At 40.9% G+C, this 23,714-nt stretch overlaps 1 protein-coding gene across 4 annotated transcripts; it reads left to right on the forward strand.

Annotated features, from left to right (window-relative positions):
• The first annotated feature begins 2,637 nt into the window (after positions 1-2,637).
• On the forward strand, positions 2,638-21,314 carry LOC118393313 (mesoderm induction early response protein 3-like). 4 transcript variants are annotated; one of them, XM_035785875.2, is made up of 13 exons: positions 2,638-2,707; positions 4,216-4,240; positions 10,707-10,852; positions 11,118-11,252; positions 11,577-11,700; positions 12,972-13,045; positions 13,267-13,336; positions 13,471-13,619; positions 13,833-13,914; positions 14,002-14,096; positions 14,276-14,403; positions 16,974-17,128; positions 17,363-21,314. In XM_035785875.2, exons 1-13 carry the CDS (start codon positions 2,699-2,701, stop codon positions 17,824-17,826), a joined length of 1,656 nt encoding a protein of 551 aa, XP_035641768.1. In that variant the 5' UTR covers positions 2,638-2,698; the 3' UTR covers positions 17,827-21,314. The 4 variants fall into 4 exon arrangements, with proteins under 4 accessions (XP_035641768.1, XP_035641770.1, XP_035641769.1 ...); XM_035785877.2 differs by lacking the exon at positions 2,638-2,707 and adding an exon at positions 2,723-2,995; XM_035785876.2 differs by lacking the exon at positions 2,638-2,707 and adding an exon at positions 2,984-3,007.
• Positions 21,315-23,714: the final 2,400 nt, after the last annotated feature.

Here is a 23,714-nt window from a genome sequence, read left to right on the forward strand (position 1 = left end):
TGACATGTGGTTGTCCCACCTTGCTATCTTAAGATGAATGCACTAACTGTAAGTCACTCTGGATAAGAGCATCTGCTAAATGACTCAAATGTAAATGTAAGACTCACTGAAGACAAATTGTGAAACAGTTGAACATGATAGCCTACCAGATACGGACTTCTGCTTACATTTGAGACTTGTAGCGTTGGGGAGAGTTTGTAAACATGAAGAATGATAAAAGTAGCCTCACAGTTAACAATAAATAATGAGCAGCAGTGAGTTTAGTTTTCCTGTGTCTGATGTGTCTTAGTCATGTCTTGTTTATGTTACTCATGGCCATTTCTTAGAAGTCCTGGGTGAGTTCCTGTGAAGCCAGGTAGAACTAAGCCCAGTGACATTCTGTATACAATGGAACAACTCTATGGATAGCTTATGCAAAATAAATTCTACTTCATCCCATTTCCTAGAATATGTCCTATTAACTAGGATCCAGACTGGAAAACCGCATTAATGCATGGCCTTATTCGTCAAGTCCTAATGATGACATCATTATAAACAAAAGGGGAAAAGTACATTTCTGGGACTGATCGCTACAAGGGAAAGGTATGCAGTCCAGCCGAGCACCTCAGAGAAACACAAAGAAAACTGTAGTTTGTGTGTCATGTAGCCTTTTGCATCCACACTTCTTAATTCCATGTACCAACGTCTGCCTTGTAATTTAATTATATCTTAAAATACCCTCTCTCCATGGAATTGTGATAATTTTTGTTGTGTTGGGTTGGCAGCCGGGCTCTTGTCTCAGACATCTCATTTGTGGCATTGTGGTCGTCATCATGATCGTCATGGGTAACTGCTGAGTTCATTTTTATTCTAATTACTAGTTAGCAACCACCCCCTCACAAGGTGCTAACATGGCAACCCTTTTGAAAGTTGCCATCCTCATCAAGTGCGTGTACATTATCTGACTTTAGAAAATGAATGTCAAAGCACAATGTATTTACAAGTATGTTTAATATTACACTGTACATGCATGGGTATTTCTCGTGTTATTACAATGGTATCAGGCATGTAATGTATAGTTTCACAGTTGTCCTCCAACTTGTGTGTTTTTGTGAGTACCCTACACACAGTTCTATGTCAGGGTAGAAGTTCAGTGGAGGCATCAAGCTCCAACATTTTGCCTTTTGAATCATCTACAATGTTCACCCAGAACACAATCAAAACTTGCATGTTTACTCCAATGCTTTCGAAGATGTTGCATTGTTGAAAATGTAACTGATGCTGTTTGTTTTGGTCTCTCCAGACGCCGCCACTGGAAAGACACATGGCATGAAATAGCCATTTTACTGTAATGTCCCCCCTGCTATTAGCATGAGAGTGCATTCTCGGGCTACCCCACTCGTAGTAATTGTATCAGTAGTGTGGGCACAGGCTCTGCAGTGAATGGAGGAGTCTGAATCACAAGCCTGTAGGCCCAGAACAATGCATTCCCAGCCACCCCACTCTTTCTTCTCTATCCATAACACACAACATTATTAGAACCTATTGTTGATTGTTGACATCATTGTTGATTTTGGTCAAAACCCTGCTTCTTCCTACAAATGGTATTGTGGTAGTTGATTATGTATTAACAACCCTGGAACTGAACCATATTGGTGGTGGTGATGATGGTGGAGGTCATAGGGGGGAGATGATGCATGTGCAGAGAGCGGAAAATCCATTAACAAAAATCTGACACGGGCAAAGTATTTCCAAATTTCACATTTTCATACCCTGATTTGAGGTTGTTGCCCATCTCTGTCCTTCGAGCACAAACTAACTCCCTTCACAATAAAGACAATGAAACATGCCTTTGTGTCTTCCTGAGCCCTGTAAATAAGTCTGTAATTATCTGTTCTGTAATCTAAACCCACGGCCACGCCACCCACCTGCTCACCGATAGGGCCACGCTGCTTCCTTTTGGGGCCATCTGCTTTCAAAACACTGCAGTGTTTAGTCACTTTGACAAACCCCTTGGACCTCTGTCCTTATAAATGGGTCCTAATGATAAACAGTTGTGGGCTGTGATTACTCCATATCTAGAGAGTGTCTCCTAAACAACCTTTAAACAAACTAAAAATCAAAGAGAAAAGGACCATTTTGGCCTTCAGTGTGCATGGAGGCCAAAATCACTTGACACAGTTTATATAAGTGACACAGCTGTTATGATGTAAAAATACAGAAATATGCAAGGAAGAAAAGGAAATGGGTGAGAGAATTTTTCACTCCATTTATAGTTCAGTTGTGCCCCCTACTGGTAATGCAATTTGGGTCTGCAAGGGGTCGGTAGGGGCTATATAAATGGCCTGTTGACTGATTTAAATTGTCTGATTTAGTTTTAGAAAAAATTGTTTGATTTTCCTTTATTCAAGGAAAATTAAATTCATCATGATTAGCTATTTATGTGTTTCGAGACTATCTGCTTTGATTAGTGGTAAGTAAGGCTACTCTTAGGTCTCAAATGACACGCCTATAAATACAAACCGATTTAACGTTTGCCAATCAATACATTTTTTTATCAAACTCCATTTATACAGTAACATTCCTAGATTATGACAGGTAGCCTACCAGTATTTAGTTAGAAAGACGTCACTACTACTGTTACCTGGATCTCTGATTGGCTCAGAGAGTCGATCCGGGTACTTGGCTGGACGGCTGGAAAGAGCCTATAGGTACCAATATGGCGGAGGTAAGAGGGAAAATAGGGGAGAAGCATCAGATTTTAAATCGATGTTTTTTTACATTTTTGTCGTTAACTTTCTTTTTAAATGTTATCGATTTCATAGATTAATGTTTTTTTGTTCTATATGTGTGGTTTTGTGTAATGATTGCCGCAATTGCCTCTAAAATATGTTGAAATGTATATACCGATCTTTCACGACAAGGCCTGTGCGCGTTCTCAGCTGCTTTGCTAACATCGACTCCGTAGATTGAGACGGCAATTTGGTGGAGGAAGAAAATAAGACATTATTTGCAAGTAATTGCGATGGTATTTTTCGGTTCTTGTGAATACAAAATAATGTAAAAAATCTTTAATGACCGGGGAATTGTTCCCAGTTTTAGAAATACCGTGTAGCTAAACAAAACGATTTTTTCCCCCTCTAGCCTAGGTTTTCCTGTGTAACGTTAGTTAATAAGATTACCTTTCTCGACCATTTCCGAACACCGACAGTTTGTGGGAAAACTGTCTGTTGTTATTTTGCGTCCCACATCCAAATGTTATCCTATTGCTAGCATATTTACTAATAATACGATAACATTACATCAAACCGCTTATCTATAGGGTTGGTAACTGGCGGAGGAACACTCAACTCCGTTCTCTTATATCGAGGCGGAGTTGAGTTTTGATAACTGGTCGCGGGATTTGTTAGGAACAACCTTGAGTCACCATCAGTCGATTCTTGTCAAAATGTAAATTCTAAAACCGCTTACTTGTACCAATGTTTGTCCTGTACAACTGCGGTCCTTTCGCAGGGTGCTGAAATGAATGCTTTTACTAAAACTTTTAGCAAATACAACCACCGACTGTTATCTAATTTGTGTTGCTCGGTTGCAAACTGGTCTCAGAGCATTTCATATTATTCTGTACGTAAATCCGAGATGCTCCATTTAGTATGATATGTTACGTTTGGTCTGGTTCCATAAGACAGATGGGTGGGTGAATAGGTTGCGAGTTCGAATCTAATCACGGATAACTTTATAATTTTAGATCGTTAGCAACTTTTCCACTACTTTGAGCTAACCCTTCACCTAACCTTAACCCTTTTTAGCTAAACCCAACCCTTAACTCGAACCAAAAATGTAATCGTCAATGCAGTAGGGACATCCCAAGGGTCCCAGATAGCATGGAGCCAATTGAATCTCATCTTACGAAGCTAGTATGTACAAGGAAAAGTTGGTTGTAATTTACATTTTTACAAGAATCGACTGATGTTTTCGACAGTGTAACAGAGCAGCATTCACATTAGCCTGGGCAGCTGCTAGTGGGGTTTATGGATGTCTATTATAGGCTTGATGTGAATGAAGAATGTTTTATGTACGAACCGGTCACTGGGGGACTCGAGTGCATTACTGGTTGTACACTAATGGTGGAGATCCATAAAGCCCACTAGCGACAGCTCAGGCTACATTCATGTATAGTATTTCATCTTCAATGTTGCTTCATTTGTGCTCATATATTTTTGTTCTTCTAAACAGGCTTCCTTCGGGAGTTTGAGCCCAGGTAATGTAGAAATTATATATATATTTTTTAAACACAATCCTTAATTCAAACAATAACAAAGCGTCACTCCGGCTGTTTTTATAAAAAATCGTAGGGATGGGTCTGGATAAATGTGTAACCACTCTCAAATTCATAGACTGGTATGGATTCAAGGACTGACCATCCATGATATAAAAATTATAGTTTTAATCATGTTTTGAAGCAATAGTGTTTTGTTTACATTTATGTTGTTTACAAATATTGGAGTAAAACAAGCATACATGCATACATACATGCATGCATGCATACATACAGTACCAGTCAAAAGTTTGGACACACCTACTAATTCCAGGCTTTTTCTTTATTTTTACTATTTTCTATATTGTAGAATAATAGTGAAAACATCCAACTATGAAATTACAAATATGGAATCCGGTAGTAACCAATTTAAAATAAAAAAAATTATATTATATATATATATATTTGAGATTCTTCAAAGTTGCCACCCTTTGCTTTGATGACAGCTTAGTCACACTCTTGGCATTCTCTCAACCAGCTTCATGAGGTAGTCACCTGGAATGCAGTTCAATTAACAGCTGTGTCTCCTCACAGCTGCTCATGTCCCTTAATATTGATGATGTGGTTCTTACTGACAAGAAGCACATGGCTGAGCTCTTTAACCACAACCGAATTAAATGAGGCCGAGGTTGCAGTTCCTACAGCTTCCACACGATGTCTAGAGTCTTGTCATTTGATTCAGCTTTGATTCTTGGTCAAACCGAATCAAGGGAAACGATTCCCTCCGGTCTCCGACCGGATGTTTTGGTCGAGCTCTCTCCAGACATTTTTTCGAGACGGACAACCTATAGAATTGACATCGCCTCCTGATGAATTTTATCGCTTATTAACGTGTACTAATACCTAAAGTTGCATTACAAAAGTATTTCGAAGTGTTTTGTGAAAGTTTATCGTCGACTTTTTGAATTTTAAAAAATGACGTTACGTTATGAAACGTTATTTTTTTCTGTTTATCACACAGTCTTCATAGATCGATATCTAGGCTATATATGGACCGATTTAATCGAAAAAAAGACCCAATAGTGATTATGGGACATCTAGGAGTGCCAACAAAGAAGATGGTCAAAGGTAATGAATGTTTTATATTTTATTGTGCGGTTTGTGTAGCGCCGAATATGCTAATTATTTTGTTTACGTCCCCTGCGGGTCTTTTGGGGTGTTACATGCTATCAGATAATAGCTTCTCATGCTTTTGCCGAAAAGCATTTTAAAAATCTGACTTGTTGCCTGGATTCACAACGAGTGTAGCTTTAATTCAATAACCTGCATGTGTATTTTAATGAACGTTTGAGTTTTAACTAATACTATTAGCATTTAGCGTAGCGCATTTGCATTTCCAGAGCTCTAGATGGGACGCCTGCGTGCCAGGTAGGAGCAAGAGGTTAAACTTGACCCCCAAAAAACATCTGGGTTAGGTTTCGACCCTTTCTTCTTTATGGTTCCTTCCCCTATCATCACAAAGCCTATCTCCAACCTTTTTGACCTGTCTAGGTCTGGCTCCGTAACGTAACAGCAAGTGAAAGTGCAGTGCGCCAAATTCAAAACAACAAATATCTCATAATTAAAATTCCTCAAGCATACAAGTATTTTACACCATTTTTAAAGATACAATTCTCATTAATCCAGCCACAGTGTCTGATTTCAAAAAGGATTTACAGTGAAAGCACCACAAACGATTGTTAGGTCACCACCAAGCCACAGAAAAACGCAGCCATGTTTTCCAGCTAAAGAGAGGAGTCACAAAAAGCAGAAATAGAGAGAATTAATCACTAACCTTTGATGATCTTCATCAGATGACACTCATAGGACTTCATGTTACACAATACATGTATGTTTTGTTTGATAAAGTTCATAGTTATATAAAAATAATTGAAGTTTACATTGGCGCGTTACGTTCAGTAGTTCTAAAACATGTGGTGATATTGCAGAGAGCCACATCAATTTACAGAAATACTCATAATAAACATTGATAAAGATATGACTATTATACATGAAATTTAGATAAACTTCTCCTTAACCAGAAGGGGACTAGGGTTCCAATTTTGGAACCCCCCCCCCCCCTACGTTCAGCTGGAAGGTGGCGCATGGAACGCAAAAATATTCCTAAAAATATTATTTAACCTCCACACATTAACAAGTCCAATAGCTCAAATGAAAGATAAACAACTTGTTTATCTACCCAGCAAGTCAGATTTCTAAAATGTTTTACGGCGAAAACATAGCACATATTTATGTCAAACCACCACCGCAGACATAGCTCATTTGCATAGCCAAGTTGGAAAAAATATGCAATCAACAAACGCAGGATTAAAAGAAAAATAATTTCACTAACCTTTTGAAATCTTCATCAGATGACAGTAATATAACATGTTACACAGTACATTTGTTTTTTTTCAATAATATGCTATATATATCCATAAATCTCTGTTTACAATGACGCATCGTTCAAAAAATGCTACTCAAATGTCCGGAGAAATGACGATAGCTCCGGCAGATAACGTCAGCTAACAAGGAATACACATCATAAACTTTGACTAAATATACATGTTCTACATATATATATATAGAAAGATACACTTCTTCTAAATGCAATCGCTGTGTTACATTTATTTTTAACGTTACAGGTTTCGTTCACTAGGCTATACTATGAGTCGGCGCTCAAAAAGTAGCATTATGGCTCCTCTATCTTGGAGTCCACACAAACCCAAATTTACCACATAAATATTCCCTTACCTTTGCTGTTCTTCCATCAGAAGACCTGGAAGGAATTATACTTACCAAAAACAGCGTTTAGTTTTGCAGTCTGTGTCTTTCGGGTTCTCAAACACGACACATTTCGGTTGAAAGTCAAGTGGATGCGCACCAAAACGTCAAACTTACATATTATATGTCGACTAAACTTATCAAACTAAGTTCATAATCAAGCTTTAACATGTTATAAAGGTGTACAGCAATCGTGAGGACGAACAGAAACGCATGCATTGTATAATCGATCTTGGAAAAAAGACAGGACCGGAGCAGAGCGCGCATAAAAGTGACCTGTTTTTTCGCGTGACCGAAAGGTTTCGGCCTGCCAAAACTCTCGTGAGCGCGCAATTCTCACAATGAGAAGCCCCATTGAAAGCTGAGATCGCGCTGAAGACAGACTGTTCCCAGACCTGTAAGTGCTTGGGAAGGGTGGGGGCGATGACGTCAAAGTTGGGCCAACTTTTCTGATGACAAGAGAGTTTGGGAGAATGACTGCCCTGAGAGTTCTGCTTTACAAACAGACATAATTTAAACGGTTTTAGAAGCTTTAGAGTGTTTTCTATTCAATAATATGTTTTATTTGCATATATTAGCAACTTTTGACAAAAAAAAATTGTTTACTATGGGCACGCAATTACTCCAGCGGGGGCAGTAGACAGCCCTATCCCCAAAAGGTTAACCTGTCTCTCCTTTCTGTGGAGGTTCCCATTGCTTGGAAGGCAGCCACAGTTCATCCTTTATTTAAAGGGGGAGATCAAGCTGATCCTAACTGTTATAGGCCTATTTCTATTTTGCCCTGTTTATCAAATGTGTTGGAAAAACTTGTCAATGATCAACTGACTGGCTTTCTTGATGTCTATAGTATTCTCTCGGGTATGTAATCTGGATTCCGCTCAGGTTATGGCCTTAAAGGTCCTCAATGATGTCACCATTGCCCTTGATTCTAAGCAATATTGTGCTGCTATTTTTATTGACTTGGCCAAAGCTTTTGATATGGTAGACCAAGGAGTATTGGGGTCTTTGGCCTGGTTTGCTAACTACCTCTCTCAAAGAGTGCAGTGTATAAAGTCAGAAAATCTGCTGTCTCAGCCACTGCCTGTCACCAAGGGAGTACCCCAAGGCTCAACCTAGGCCCCACGCTCTTCTCAATTTGCATCAACAACATAGCTCAGGCAGTAGGAAGCTCTCTTCCCCATTTATATGCAGATGATAGTCTTATACTCAGCTGGTCCCTCACCGGATTTTGTCTTAAATGCTCTACAACAAAGCTTTCTTTGTGTCAACAAGCTTTCTCTACCCTTAACCTTGTTCTGAACACCTCCAAAAAGGGTCATGTGGTTTGGTAAGAAGAATGCCCCTTTCCTCACAGGCGTGATTACTACCTCTGAGGGTTTAGAGCTTGAGGTAGTCACCTCATACAAGTACTTGGGAGTATGGCTAGATGGTACACTGTCCTTCTCTCCGCATATATCAAAGCTGCAGGCTAAAGTTAAATCTAGATTTGGTTTCCTCTATCGTAATCGCTCCTCTTTAACCCCAGCTGCCAAACTAGCCCTAATTCAGATGACCATCCTACCCATGCTAGATTAGAGACATAATTTATAGATCGGCAGGTAAGGGTGCTCTCGAGCGGCTAGATGTTCTTTACCATTCGGCCATCAGATTTGCCACCAATACTCCTTATAGGACACTGTACTCTATATTCTATAAATTGGTCATCTGAGGAACCTGTCGCAAGACCCACTGGTTGATGCTTATTTATAACTCCCTCTTAGGCCTCACTCCCCCTTATCTGAGATATCTCCTGCAGCCCTCATTCTCCACATACAACACCCGTTCTGCCAGTCACATTCTGTTAAAGGTCCCCCAAACACACACATCCCTGGGTCGCTCTTATTTTCAGTTCACTGCAGCTAGCGACTGGAACTAGCTGCAACAAACCAGCACTCAAACGGGACAGTTATCTTAATCTCTTCATTCAACGACTCAATCATGGACACTCTTACTGACAGTTGTGGTTGCTTTGTGTGATGTATTGTTGTCTCTACCTTCTTGACCTTTGTGCTGTTGACTTTGCCCAATAATGTTTGTACCATGTTTTTGTGCTGCTACCATGTTGTGTTGCGGTCTTGTTATGTTGTTGTCTTAGGTCTCTCTTTGTGTAGTGTTGTGATGTGTGTGTTGTCCTATATTTATATTGTATTTATTTTTTTTAATCCCAGGCCCCCGTCCCCGCAGGAGGCCTTTTGCCTTTTGGTAGACCGTCATTGTAAATACGAATTTGTTTTTAACTGACTTGCATAGTTAAATAAAGATAATACAAATAATTTGTGGCATTTCTTTCCTTCTTAATGCATTTGAGCTAATCAGTTGTGTTGTGACAAGATAAAGGTGGTGTACAAAAGGTGGTGTACAGAAGATAGGTGTACAGAAGATAGGGCTATCTTCCAAATAGGGCTAAGTCCATATTATGGCAAGAACAGCTCAAATAAGCAAAGAGAAACAACAGTGCATCATTACTTGAAGACATGAAGGTCAGCCAGTCTGGAAAATGTCAAGAACATCAAGCATCAACATCTCAACATCAACGGTTCAGAGGAGACTGAATCAAGCCATGGTTGAATTGCTGCAAAGAAAACACTACTAAAGGACACCAATATTAAGAAGAGACTTGCTTGGGCCAAGAAACACGAGCAATGGGTGTTAGACCTGTGGAAATCTGTCATTTGGTCTGATGAGTACAAATTTGAGATTTTTGGTTACAACCGTTGTGTCTTTGTGAGACATGGAGTAGGTGAACAGATGACCTCCACATGTGTGGTTCCCATCATGAAGCATGGAGGAGGTGTGGGGGTGCTTTGCTGGTGACACTGTCTGCAATATATTTAGAATTCAAGGCACACTTAACCAGCATGGCTACCACAGCATTCTGCAGTAATGCGCCATCACGTCTGACTTGCGCTTAGTCCCACTATCATTTTGTTTTTCGACAGGACAATGACCCAACACACATCCAGGCTGTGTAAGGGCTATTTGACCAAGAAAGAGAGTGATGGAGTGCTGCATCAGATGATGAGTTGGACCGCAGGGGGAAGAAAAAGAAGCCAAGTGCTCAGCATATATGGGAACTCTTTCAAGACGGTTGGAAAAGCATTCCTCATGAAGCTGGTTGAGAGAATGCCAAAGTGTGCAAAGCTGTCATCAAGGCAAATGGTGGCTACTTTGAAGAATCTAAAATATGTTTTGTTTAACACTTTTCTGGTTACTACATCATTCCATATGTTATTTCATAGTTTTTATGTCTTCACTATTATTATACAATGTAGAAAATAGTAAAAAAAGAAAAACCCTTGAATGAGTAGGTGTGTCCAAACTTTTGACTGGTACTGTATATTGATATCGCAACTAAGGATTCCAGTTTTAATGGAATACTTAAGTTATGAATATGACATGTCCATTTTCTGTTCAGGTGATGTTTATTATGATACCATGAAGCTAAATCTGTTAATCAAGAAATATTGAGAAAATAATTCCATGAAAATGATGCTTTGGGTGCGACAATGGCATCGGCAGTGCCAGTTTTGCAGAGTGTATCTAATTTGCCATCTGTCCTCAATGGTGCCATTCAACTGTGATCTAAAATAGTTTTCCCACTCCACAGTTGGCTCTTTATCGTCTGAAGATCATGACTTCGATCCGACAGCAGAGATGCTAGTCCACGAATATGACGACGAGAGGACTTTGGAGGAGGAAGAGTCATTGGAGGGCGAGAGAAACTTTAACTCAGAGATAGCCGATCTGGAGAAGGTTGGTTGGCTAATAACAGGAAATAATTCCCAGTTTTCTTCTGGACAGGAAATGTAGTTGTTGCTTTTATCGGACGGTTTTTCATTCTGTCAATGTTTGAATGACCACTTCCTTCCCTACTATAATTAATCAAACGTTATAGGCTACGGGGGGTATTGTATCACATGGAACTTCTTGTCAAACCATTCTTCATATAGCAGACATGTATTATCATAATTTGGATTGTAGAGACGTGATCTAAAGTGATTTCTGTTTGTTGTAACAGGAGGGGAACATGCCGTTGGAGGAACTGCTGGCCATCTACCGCTATGAGGCGTCTGTCAGTACGGCTGCGGGCTCCAGCATGGACAGCTTTTCTGGGGAGCTGACGGATGAGCTGCCAGATATGACTTTGGACAAGGTGAACAAAATTCATTCCAATATTTTCCGATTTGGTAAAGGGAACATTGTCACAGTGTACTGTAGAGCCAATTTGTAGATATTCAAAGATGTTTTCAATCAAGTTCCCTTATGTATCTGTGATATAATCAGTAGGCATCTATCCCAACTATGATTACAAGTGTCTGTTTTACTTCTGTATTACCTACAAAGTGTGTTTACGACAGATATGGAACAAAACAACTTGTAGCTTTTAGGATCAATTGATCCTTGGTGGGCTCCCAGCCCTAAATAACAGTTACTGATGTAGCTAATGGTTACTAACAGTAATTGGGTTCTTCCACAGGAGGAGATAGCTAAAGACCTGCTATCAGGGGACTATGAGGAGGAGACCCAGTCATCCGCTGATGACCTCACCCCTTCAGTCACCTCCCATGAGGCCACCGACTTCTTCCCCAGAACACTCAGATGTAAGGCAATTCAAACTTTATTAGGACATCTCGGGGACAAATGATAAGACATTGTCAGAGCTCAAGAGCACAATTATAAAACACAATTGGTCAAATTCATGTAATGTTTTATAGTGTGAATATTATGAGCCACTGCAATGTTTTGTTTGTTATTGTTTCCCAAGTTTAGCCTGCAGTATACCGTCATTGAAAACTCATAATAATGTCAAAAATACTGTCAAGTGCAGGTGTCATTATAAACAAAAGTACTTTAAAGATATACTTCTCCTTAATGCAACCGCTGTGTCAGATTTCAGAAAAGCTTTACAGCGAAAGCACACCATGGAATAATCTGAGTACAGCGCTCAGAGACCAAAACAATCCATACAGATACCCGCCATGTTGTGGAGTCAACAAAAGTCAGAAATAGCATTATAAATATTGCACTCCCAGGAATCCCAGTTCCACAATAAATGTTTGTTTTGTTCGATAAAGTCCATAATTTATGTCCAAATACCTCCTTTTTGTTTGCGAGAATCAGGTCCAGACGAAAAGTCAAAAAAGTTATATTACAGTTCGTAGAAATATGTCAAGCGATGTATATAATCAATCTTTAGGATGTTTTTATCATAAATCTTCAATAATGTTCCAACCGGATAATTCCTTTGTCTTTAGAAATGAAAGGGGACGCAGCTCGCTCTCAAGGCTGCGCGCGAAACTTAAGGTCATGGCATTCTGCCAGACACCTGGTTCAAACAGCTCTTATTCACTCCCCCTTCAAAGTAGAAGCCTGAAACAAGGTTCTAAAGACTGTTGACATCTGAAGCCTTAGGAAATGCAATCGGACCAAATTAGGCAATGACTTGAAAACCTACAAACCTCCGATTTTCCCACTTCCTGGTTTGGATTTTTTTCTCAGGTTTTTGCCTGCCATATGAGTTCTGTTATACTCACAGACATCATAAAAAGAAAAAATTCAACTTCAGAGTGTTTTCTATCCAAATACTAATAATATGCATATCTTAGCTTCTGGGCCTGAGTAGCAGGCAGTTTTGCAGGCCGTAGCAGGCAGTTAACTCTGGCCACTTTATTCTTCCAAGATACTCAAAACTGTCCCCCAGCCACAAGACGTTAACTTATTTATCTTGTTAGCTTTGACAGCATTTATCCCCTCCTAAACATTCATTCCATATTTTAATGGCCTTGTCACGTGATTAGTTGATAAGCACAGGGTCCCATTCGTATAACAAGCATTCTAATGGGGCGTGCCCGTTCTGTCTTTGTATTGTCAGCTAATACAATCTACGACGGTGATAAGGAGTCTGAGTGTGAGGAGGACGGCCCAAGCCTAGAGGACTCCAGAAAGGTAAGAATCTTGTCCTCCTTTTAAAAGTGACTTGATTGAAGAAGATACAGGATTAAGTTTCCCATAAGCACAGCTTGGAGGTCAGTTATTTTATTTTTCAATGGTTAAGGTTGTTTAGTAACGTTATTCGGTTAAATGATCCTAGACCTGCATTTACTGATGGTAGAAACATGGGGCTGCATGTTCTGGGGGTAAATCTGTTTTGTATTTGCATTTCACAGGAAATAATGGTGGGGTCGCAGCACCAAGCAGAGGTCCCCACCCACCTCTGTCACTATGGCGACGATAAGGGTGAGTGCAGGCTTTCTCAAGAGGTTAACCCATAAACCCGTTGCACTTGACAGTCAGACATTTAGCAGTGTTTCCAAGTGTAACATTGCACAGAGTGTCTAACATTGTGATTCTCATCTGCCATTTTCATGAAGTTTACGAAGATGATGACCAGTTGCTATGGAGCCCGGACGTGTTGTCAGAAAGCAAGGTCAGGGACTTCCTGTGTGAGGCGTCGTCACGGGCGACCGATGAGAGGACAGGAAGTGACATGGCAGGGGCTCATGTGAGCGACAATGAGCAGGTCAGTCATCGCTACACGTGATGGTCAATCTTCATCTAGCGGTCTGTCTTACTGGCATTGTGGAAGACTTCTTTAAGACTCGCTGGATGTCATAACATTAGACATTCTCCAGCTGCCATCTCAAAGTTATTGTCCGTCTGTCAAAGTTACATGATTGTCATGGTTGTTGTCAATGTAAGTCATTGACCTATTCCTCTGTCGTTTCCCCTGTAGGCTCTGTATGAGCTTGTGAAATGTAACTACAATACCCCTGAAGCACTGGAGAGGTATTGCAGTAACGTGAACTCGTCACAGGGTAAGGTCACCATTTTGAATAATTAGTAGACTCTTTCAAAAATGTCACTGTTGGGACAGGGAAAATGACCCCTTGTGATTATTACAGAGGAATCCCCACCGTGGTCTGAAGATGAATGCAGAAACTTTGAACATGCACTACAGCTATACGATAAGAACTTTCACCTCATACAGAAGCACAAGGTGGGACTCTCTCTGTTACTGATTTTAGAAGGTGATGAAATGATTGTAATATCATGTTGATGGCTTCTGTAAGGATATGAACATGCATACTTTATTTACCCTTTCTTTAAAAGCCGGTGGCACTAACTTCCTGTGTTGGAGAACTCTTCTTTTCATCATGTATTTCTGCCCTTCATCAGGTTAAGACACGGACGGTAGCTGAATGTGTGGCCTTTTACTACATGTGGAAGAAGTCGGAGCGCTTTGATTTCTTTGTCCAGCAGAATCGCTTTGGCAAGAAGAAGTATAGCAGCTATCCTGGTGTAACGTAAGTGATCATTCAGTATGCTCAACAACCGTAGTAACTGAGGTCTGAATTCATTGCCGTTCAAAAGTTTGCGGTCACTTAGAAATGTCATTGTTTTCCATAAAAACATAAACTTAGCACAAGAAAACCTTCCCCTTTCCAGGACCCTGTCTTTCAAAGATAATTTGTCAAATCCAAATAACTTCACAGATCTTCATTGTAAAGGGTTTAAACACTTTTTCCCATGCTTGTTCAATGAACCATAAACAATTAATGAACATGCACCTGTGGAACGGTCATTATGACACTAACAGCTTATAGACGGTAGGCAATTAAGGTCACAGTTATGAAACCGTAGGACACTAAAGAGGCCTTTCTACTGACTCTGAAAAACAACAAAAGAAAGATGCCCAGGTGCATCCCCTGTCCCGCAGGATGCCCTGCAATGCGAGGACGATCAGCTATCCGTCCTGTCTCCCTATAGCGCTGTCTTAGGCATCTCACAGTATGGACATTGCCATTTATTGCCCTGTTTATCTGCGTGAATGTGCCTTAGGCATGCTGCAAGGAAGCATGAGGACTGCAGATGTGGCCAGGGCAATAATTTGGAGGTGGAGGGTCCGTCACGGTCTGGGGCGGTGTGTCACAGCATCATCGGACTGAGCTTGCTGTCATTGCAGGCAATCTCAATGCTGTGTGTTACAGGGAATACATCCTTCCCCCACATGTGATACCCTTCCTGCAGGCTCATCCTGACATGACCCTCCAGCATGACAATGCCACCAGCCATACTGCTTGTTTTGTGTGTGATTTCCTGCAAGACAGAATTGTCAGTGTTCTGCCATGGCCAGAGCCCAGATCTCAATCCCATTGAGAATGTCTGGGACCTTTTGGATCGAAGAGTGAGGGCTAGGGCCATTCCCTCCAGAAATGCTGAGTTGACATGAAATGAGTTGCAAAATGAATAGGAAATATAGTCAAGACAAGGTTAGAAATAATGATTTTTGAAAAATTGAAATAATAATTGTGTTCTTCAAACTTTGCTTTTGTCAAAGAATACTCCATTTGCAGCCATTACAGCCTTGCAGACCTTTGGCATTCCAGTTGTCAATTTGTTGAGGTAATCTGAAGAGATTTTACCCCATGCTTCCTGAAACACCGCCCACAAATTGGATTGGCTTGATTAGCACTTCTTACGTACCGTACCATACGGTCAAGCTGCTCCCACAACAGCTCAATAGGGTTGAGATCCGGTGACTGCTGGCCACTCCATTATAGACAGAATACCAGCTGACTGCTGCTTCCCGAAATAGTTCTTGCACAGTTTGGAGCTGTGCTTTGGGTCGTTGTCCACAGGGTATGGCATGGCGTTGTAAAATGGAGTGATAGCATTCCTTCTTCAAGATCCCTTTTACCCTGTACAAATCTCCCACTTTACCACCACCAAAGCACCTCCAGACCATCACATTGCCTCCACCATTCTTGACAGATGGCGTTAAGTACTCCTCTAGCATCTTTGATTTTTTTTTTGCTTTTCACTAATGTTCTTCTTTGTGATCCGAACACCTCAACTTTGATTCGTCTGTCCATAACACTTTTTTCCAATCTTCCTTTGGCAAAAGAACACAGACACTGGACAATATTTTATTTTTATTGGCCAGTCTGAGATATGGCTTTTTCTTTGCAACTCTGCATATAGAAGGCCAGCATCCCGGAGTTGCCTCTTCGCTGTTGAGGATGAGACTGGTGTTTTGCGGGTACTTTTTAATGAACTGCCAGTTGAGGACTCAAACTAGACACTGTAATGTACTTGTCCTCTTGCTCAGTTGTGAACTGGGGCCTCCCACTCTTTCTATTCTGGTTAGGGCCAGTTTGCACATTTCTGTGAAGGGAGTAGCACACAGCGTTTTACGAGATCTTCAGTTCCTTGGCAATTTGTCTCATGGAATAGCCTTTATTTCTCAGAACAAGAATAGACCGATGCGTTTCGGAAGAAAGTGCTTTGTTTCTGGCCATTTTGAGCCTGTAATCGAACCCACATATACTGATGCTCCAGATACTCAACTAGTCTAAAGAAGGCCCGTTTCGTTTTATTGCTTCTTTAATCAAAACAACAGTTTTCAGTTCTGCTAACATAATTGCGAAGGGTTTTCTAATGATCAATTAGCCTTTTAAAATGATAAACTTGGATTATCTAACACACCGTGCCATTGGAACACAAGAGTGATGGTTGCTGATAATGGGCCTCTACGCCTATGTAGATTTTCCATAAAAAAAATCTTCCGTTTCCAGCTACAATAGTCATTTACAACATTAACAATGTCTACACTCTATTTTTGATCAATTTTATGTTATTTTAATGTACAATTTTTTTTGCTATTCTTTAAAAAACAAGGACATTTCTAAGTGACCCCACACTACCGTTCAAAAGTTTGTCGACGGAGTTCTCTCTGAATATGTTGATGGCCTGTGAAAGCTAATTTTATTTTAATGTACTTGCAACTACACAAAAGGGGTGGACATTGCTAATGGTTATTATGGGAGTATGTGTCTGTGTGTGTTAACATCTTGTGTGTTCCCCCTGCCTGCAGGGACCTGATGGACCGGCTGGTGGACGAGGCGGAGGGCCTGGCAGTAGACGGCTCCTCCTCTGTGTGCTCAGGCGGAGGAGGAGGGGTGAGGATGGAGCCCACCACAGAGCAGCAGCTCAGCCTGCTCAACTCCATCACTGCCAGCGACCTCACAGGTTAGTCAACAGGGTCTCAGACTCTCAACATGGTATGTAGCACAAACTGACCCTCTCCTTCCTTGATAGGCTTGAGAAAAATAGTTACTCTAACTTCAGATATGGCGTTCGGTATTACATTACACAGATTATACACAACAATACAACTTTATGCATTCAACACAAGTCCTAAAAACAATACATAAGAAATCCACAGATAACCAAGTAGTTTATTTATGTTTTCCCATCCCTCAGCCCTGAGTAACAGCGTGGCCACAGTGTGCAGCCCAGCGGAGGTGAGCTGCCTGGACTCGTACGGTTTCCCCCCTCTGGAGAGCCTCCACCGGGGGTCCCTGGCACAGGAAGAGCCCCTGGGCTTCCCCTCCAACGGAGGAGATCCCGACTGTCTCAACATGCTGGATGCTGGCTTCTACCACTCAGACCTGGGCCAGCGGGGAGGGGTGTACGGGGGCAAGGACTGCGAGCGGCCTTCTAAGAGGCTCAAGTTGGCGCTGCCCGACTCTTTCATCAACGACGTTTCTGTGGGTAACCTCGGAGTGGATTTTGAGGGGCGGCGGAACACGGCACACCACCGCATCACCGGCGCCAAGATGGCGGTGTCCGTCACGGACTTTGGGGGCTTGGCGGGCAGTGGGGAGCCCAATGGGTTTATGGGAGCACATGCACGACGTCACAGCACAGCGCTCCAGTCAGAGTGACCACCCCCGCCCCCAGAATCCCTCTTTTAAATCCACCATCCCATGTGTACATAAGACTCACTCACTGGAGATTTTTGTTTAATAATTATATATACACATCTATTTCGTTTTTGATTTTATTTGTGAAATATGACATCAGTGATGTCTTTATCGTATAGAACAAAAAATCTTGATTTCTCAAGAGTTTATATAGCCATTTATTTTCCGCGGCCCTGAGATGTCAGTGTCCATGTAGTGTGGGGCCCAGCCCAGCCTGTCCCGGAGGCTGCGGATAGACAGTTGTGTTTTGTTCCTCATCCCTCACACCTACATCTACAGACGACTTCTTCAAAGCTACGTAATCCTGCCACTCATATACAGTTGCCAAACCAGCTTTGTTCTGGTTTACTAAGTTTGTTCATTATTAAAGTGGTATTTTTGATTAACAATCAGTGTTTACAGGTACTTGCAGAAACCAAGCTTGGTCAAATGTGTTTTGTCCGAGAGGAGCCTGGGTTTTGTACTCAATGCAACGCTCGTTGGTGTTGAGGCAGTGTAGATTTTAACTAGGAGCATATCAGTTGCTAGGATGTTTTTCTCTCCCTCTCGCCTTTGTTTTTGTTCCTGTGGAAGCTTCTTTTGTACTCGGCTTGCTTTTTTCAGACTTTTAACAGTCTGAAGTGGCCAAACCAGAGGAGAATGTTCTAGACTTTTAACAAAATATTATATGATGATTTTCCTCAGTGTTCAGCTGTGACAGAGCTTGCCAAAACATTTTAAACATTTTAAATCTGCCAATTTTATTAGCGGAGTCAAGTGATCAATGTAAAGACTAAAAGGCTGGGTCTGACACCCAACTAATCTGGGCAGTTTTATCTGTCCATCATATTAACTGAAACATGCCTTTATAAATCTGTCTCTTATTGCCCCAGAAATTAGCCAATATCATGACAATATTTTACATTATGACAGAACAGTTTTTGGATTGGCATTATAGCGTTGCACTGAGATGTCATGTGTTCAGCTCCAGTAATGTATATAGTTTCTGCCCTATACTCTTAGCACAACAAGTATTTCTTCATAAATCTATTTGGCCCCAGTTGAGTGCTAATTGTGCTGTTTGCATGTTCATCATGGAGCTTGATCAATCTGCAAAAGTTAGGGTTTATTTTTTTCCCTCTACTGTATTGTTCATTATTGAAACTACTTAAAAGGCCCGCATAAGCTTGTTAGCAGTATTATTTCTTTATTTAAAGCCACTTTTTGTCCTTTTCTGCAACTTCCACTGTACTGACTGGAGGATGCCTTGTATTAACCAGTCCATAATTTAATGTCCAGTTGCAGTCTAACAGAGATTCTATTTCTCTAGACTGAACTAATTGTGAATTGTTGCGTGTTGGGGGGGGGGGTTCATCATTGTCTTTTTAATGTATGCAGTAGTGATTTCTTAATTTACCTATGCATTGTGAATTTGATAATTAGTTGGTTTCAGGGGTGTATATATACTGAACAAAAATATAAACATAACAATTTCAACAATTTTACAGAGTTACAGTTTACAGAAGGAAATCAGTCAATTGAAATAAATGAATTAGGCCCTAATCTATGTATTTCACATGACTGGGCAAGGGCTCACCCGCTGGGTGCCAGGCCAATCAGAATTAGTTTTTCCTCACAAAAGGTCTTCATTTCAGACAGAAATACTCTTCCCCCCAGACTATCCCACAGGTCTGGCAACAGTTCTGGTGGACATTCCTGCAGTCAGCATGCCAATTGCACGCTCCCTCAACTTGAGACATCTGTGGTGTTATGTGTCAAAACTGCACATTTATTGTCCCCAGTACAAGGTGCACCTGTGTATTGACCGTGCTGTTTAATCAGCTTCTTGATATGCCACACTTGTCAGGTGGATGGATTATCTTGGCAAAGGAGAAATTCTTACTAACAAGGATGTAAACACATTTGTGCACAAAATTTAGAGAAATAAGCTTTTTGTGCTTATGGAACATTTCTGGGATCTTTTATTTCAGCCCATGAAACATGGGACCAACACTTTACATGTTGCATTTATAGTTTTGTTCAGTATAATTCTGAATGTCACCCACAAAAGTCCATATATTTCTTACATAAGCATTTACCATACAATAATTCACTATCCTGCGTATGTACAGACGGGTTTTTTGCATTGGTTTTACCTAGCTAGGTGTTATCTAGTTATTCTGTTTCTATGGCAGACATTGGAGTCAGCTGTTTGTTCACCTTGCATTATTTCCCCAAATGTGGACAGTTTCATGTAAATAATTAACTAATAGCCTTAAATGTCTTCATTGACCTCTTTACACTTGTGAATCTGTGTTGATACAAATACTTAAAATTAGATTCCTTGTCAAAAGGCAATAATGTGTCTATGTACTGACATTACGTGTTTTTACATTTTACTGATTGGCTTTTGGTGTTTGGATATTTGGGGGGTTCCCTTGGCAGTGGGAGACAGCAAAACAATGCATGCTAGCTGTGTGACAGTTCTCGAAAATGTACCAACTTAAAAAGGCTTTACCTAAGACGTATTAATATATTATTCAATGTTTCATTTTGAAGTTGCAATCATAATGTACAAATCTCATTTTATTACTCTTCATTTATTTCCTTTACACATTTCTGTCTTTGTCTTGGTGAAAGGGATGGCTTCTGTAGTCAGTATGTTGAAAGCTGCGTCTGGTTCAGAATCAAGCCCTCGTCCCTTAGGTACTTTCATAGATTTGGGCCGTATCCACAAAGGCTCTTATTCATTGTGATCTAAAAGGCCAAACTGATCCTAGATCAGCACTCCTACTCTGAGACGCTTTGTGAATACGGTTGGATAGATGGAACCAAAATGGCAGATGAACTACTACCATATTGCTTATACCTATCCAATGCTTTCAGATACATCAAGTGCCTAGGGGTATGTACCAGACCATTGTTACTCACCATCATCAAAAGTGCAGATGTCGTGGGTGTCTCCAGGCTCTCTCTAGCTTTAGCAGTGCAGTGGTATTTATTTCACCCTATGGTTTGGTATAAAGACTCAGAAATACTGTCTGAATGTAAAGGCCATTGACTAGTAGATTCATATTTTGATTTTACAACCCTGTCCTGAAATCTCATAATGTGATATTTTTTGGAAATCTCTGGAGAGACTTGTGTGTAAGAAAGCACTAATTTCTTTTTATATTTTGTATTGTGTTTTGAAGTTTAATAGTATAAAAAGATATAGCAGTTGTGGTTGTTTAAAAAAATATCTAGTTCTTTGAAGTAAAGAAAACACCTTTTTGTGAATAAAACATGTATATCCAGAAATATAGACAATCAACATATTTACTATCGAATGTTCAAGAGAAACTCGCTTTTGTTTAAGAATTGTACATAGACACTGAATTGTTTTTTTTCTTTGGGATTTGTTAAACATTTTGTATTTTCTGTTCTTTAATACCTGATGTACAGATCCAGAAATAAAGCTCTGGAAAAGGTCTCAAGATTTCTGCTTTACTCAGTTTTATGTGCATTAACTTGTGTGACAGCACAAGTGAATTTCTGCTTTTTGTGGTGGATCTCTCCCCAAAATTGGTCGCCGTCCCATAATAGCCTAATCCCTACACTTGAGCCAAAATTTGCCTTTTGGGCCTTAATATCTTAACAATGTTACAACGTTATAAATGTTGGACACATTACATTTGTCGAACCTGTTAAAGTGCTGCCGTTTCATGGGTTTGTCATTAGGCCTACAGAAATGGCGTGGTTAAATCTTGTTTATTCTGTTGCTTGTGAAATGTCAACTGTCATTGACGTGTTCAAATGGTGGTGAAACGTATTACATTGCAATAGGCTTTTGCACATTTGCAGAGACGTGGCTAGCAGACAGACATTTTTCACAAAGAAAGGGTGAGAGATTGGCTATATCGAACATTCAGAATGACCAGCGCGCGCGTCTTCGGCTTCAAGGGATGTTGGAATCTGCTCAATGCAAAAGATTTCCTTTTCGATTGCAATGGTGTGATATGCCACGGAGAAAAGCCAATAACCGGGGCGTTCCTTGATCAAACACGGCAAAAGAAATGCAATAACCGGTGAGTTCTTTGATCAAACACAGCACTAGGCCACGGGAGAATTACGTGACAAATTCTACCGCCTGGGCTTTGATGTAACGCAAGAGCAGATATTCAGCTCTTATTGTTCAGCACTTTACCTGAGAGATGTCTATAAGGTGCAAGGCAAGGTGTTTGTCATAGGCTGAGGGGGTGTGTAATGAATTGAGAGGCTGGCATTCATTTTGTTGATGAAGATGACCGCACTATATTTAACTGGACATTGGCCTCAGATGTCAAAGCGGTTCTTGTTGGAATTGACAAGTTGACCTTCCTTAAAGGTCAAAGCCTCCTGCAATCTGCGGGATCCAGAGTGAAGGATCAGGGGCGCCGCCAGGGATTTTGGACCCCATGAAAATATATCACATTGGACGCCACCATCACAGGCCACACCAATTGCTGTAAACACAGACCCCCAGAACCCAATCAACCCAACTCCAACTTGGCCAAGATAAAGCAAAGCAGTGCGACAAAAACAACAACACAGAGTTACACATGGGATAAACAAATGTACAGTCAATAACACAATAGAAAAATATGTATACAGTGTGTGCAAATTAAATAAGGAGGTAAAGCAATTAATAGGCCAATAGTGGCGAAGTAATTACAATTTAGCAAATTATACTGGAGTGATACATGTGCAGTTGAGGATGTCCAAGTAGAAATACTGGTGTGCAAAAGAGCAGAAAAACAAAATACGGGGATGAGGTACGTAGTTGGTTGGATGGGCTATTTACAGATGGGCTGTGTACAGCTGCAGCAATCGGTAAGCTGTTCTGACCGCTGAAGCTTAAAGTTAGTGAGGGAGATATGTCTCCAACTTCAGTGATCTTTGCAATTCGGTCCAGTCATTGGCAGCAGAGAACTGGAAGGAAAGGCGGCCAAAATAGGTGTTGGCTTTGGGGATGACCAGTGAAATATACCTGCTGGAGTGCGTGCTATAGGTGGGTGTTGCTATGGTGACCAGTGAGCTGAGATAAGGTGGAGCTTTACCTAGCAAAGGCTTATAGATGACCTGGAGCCAGTGGGTTTGGCCAAGAATATGTAGCGAGGACCAGCCAACGAGAGCATACAGGTCGCATTGGTGGGTAGTACATGGGGCTTTGGTGACAAAACGGATGGCACCGTGATAGACTGCATACAATGTCCTGAGTAGAGTGTTGGAGGCTATTTTGTAAATGACATCGCTGAAGTCAAGAATCGGTAGGATAGTCATTTTTACAAGGGTATGTTTGGCAACATTAGTGAAAGAAGATTTGTTGCGAAATAGGAAGATTTAACTTTGGATTGGAGATGCTTTATGTGAGTCTGGAAGAATAGTTTACAGTCTAGCCAGACACCTAGGTATTTATTGTTGTCCACATATTCTAAGTCAGAACCGTCCAGAGGAGTGATGCTGGGCGGGTGCGAGCAGCGATCGGTTGAAGAGCATGCATTCCATTTTACTAGCATTTAAGAGCAGTTGGAGGCCACAGAAGGAGTGTTGTATATGGTGTTGAAGCTCATTTGGAGGTTTGTTAACACAGTGTCCAAAGAAGGGCCAGATGTATACAGAATGGTGTCGTATGCGTATAGGTGGATCAAAGAATCACCCGCAGAGCAAGAGCGACATCATTGATATTTACAGAGAAAAGAGTCGGTCCGAGAATTGAACCCTGTGTCACCCCCATAGAGACTGCCAGAGGTCCGGACAACAGGCCCTCCGATTTGACACACTGTACTCTATCTGAGAAGTAGTTAGTGAACCAGGCGAGGCCGTCATTAGAGACACCAAGGCTGTTGAGT

This window comes from Oncorhynchus keta, chromosome 14 (assembly GCF_023373465.1).
Source record: "Oncorhynchus keta strain PuntledgeMale-10-30-2019 chromosome 14, Oket_V2, whole genome shotgun sequence".
In the NCBI taxonomy this organism is placed as follows: Eukaryota; Metazoa; Chordata; class Actinopteri; order Salmoniformes; family Salmonidae; genus Oncorhynchus; species Oncorhynchus keta.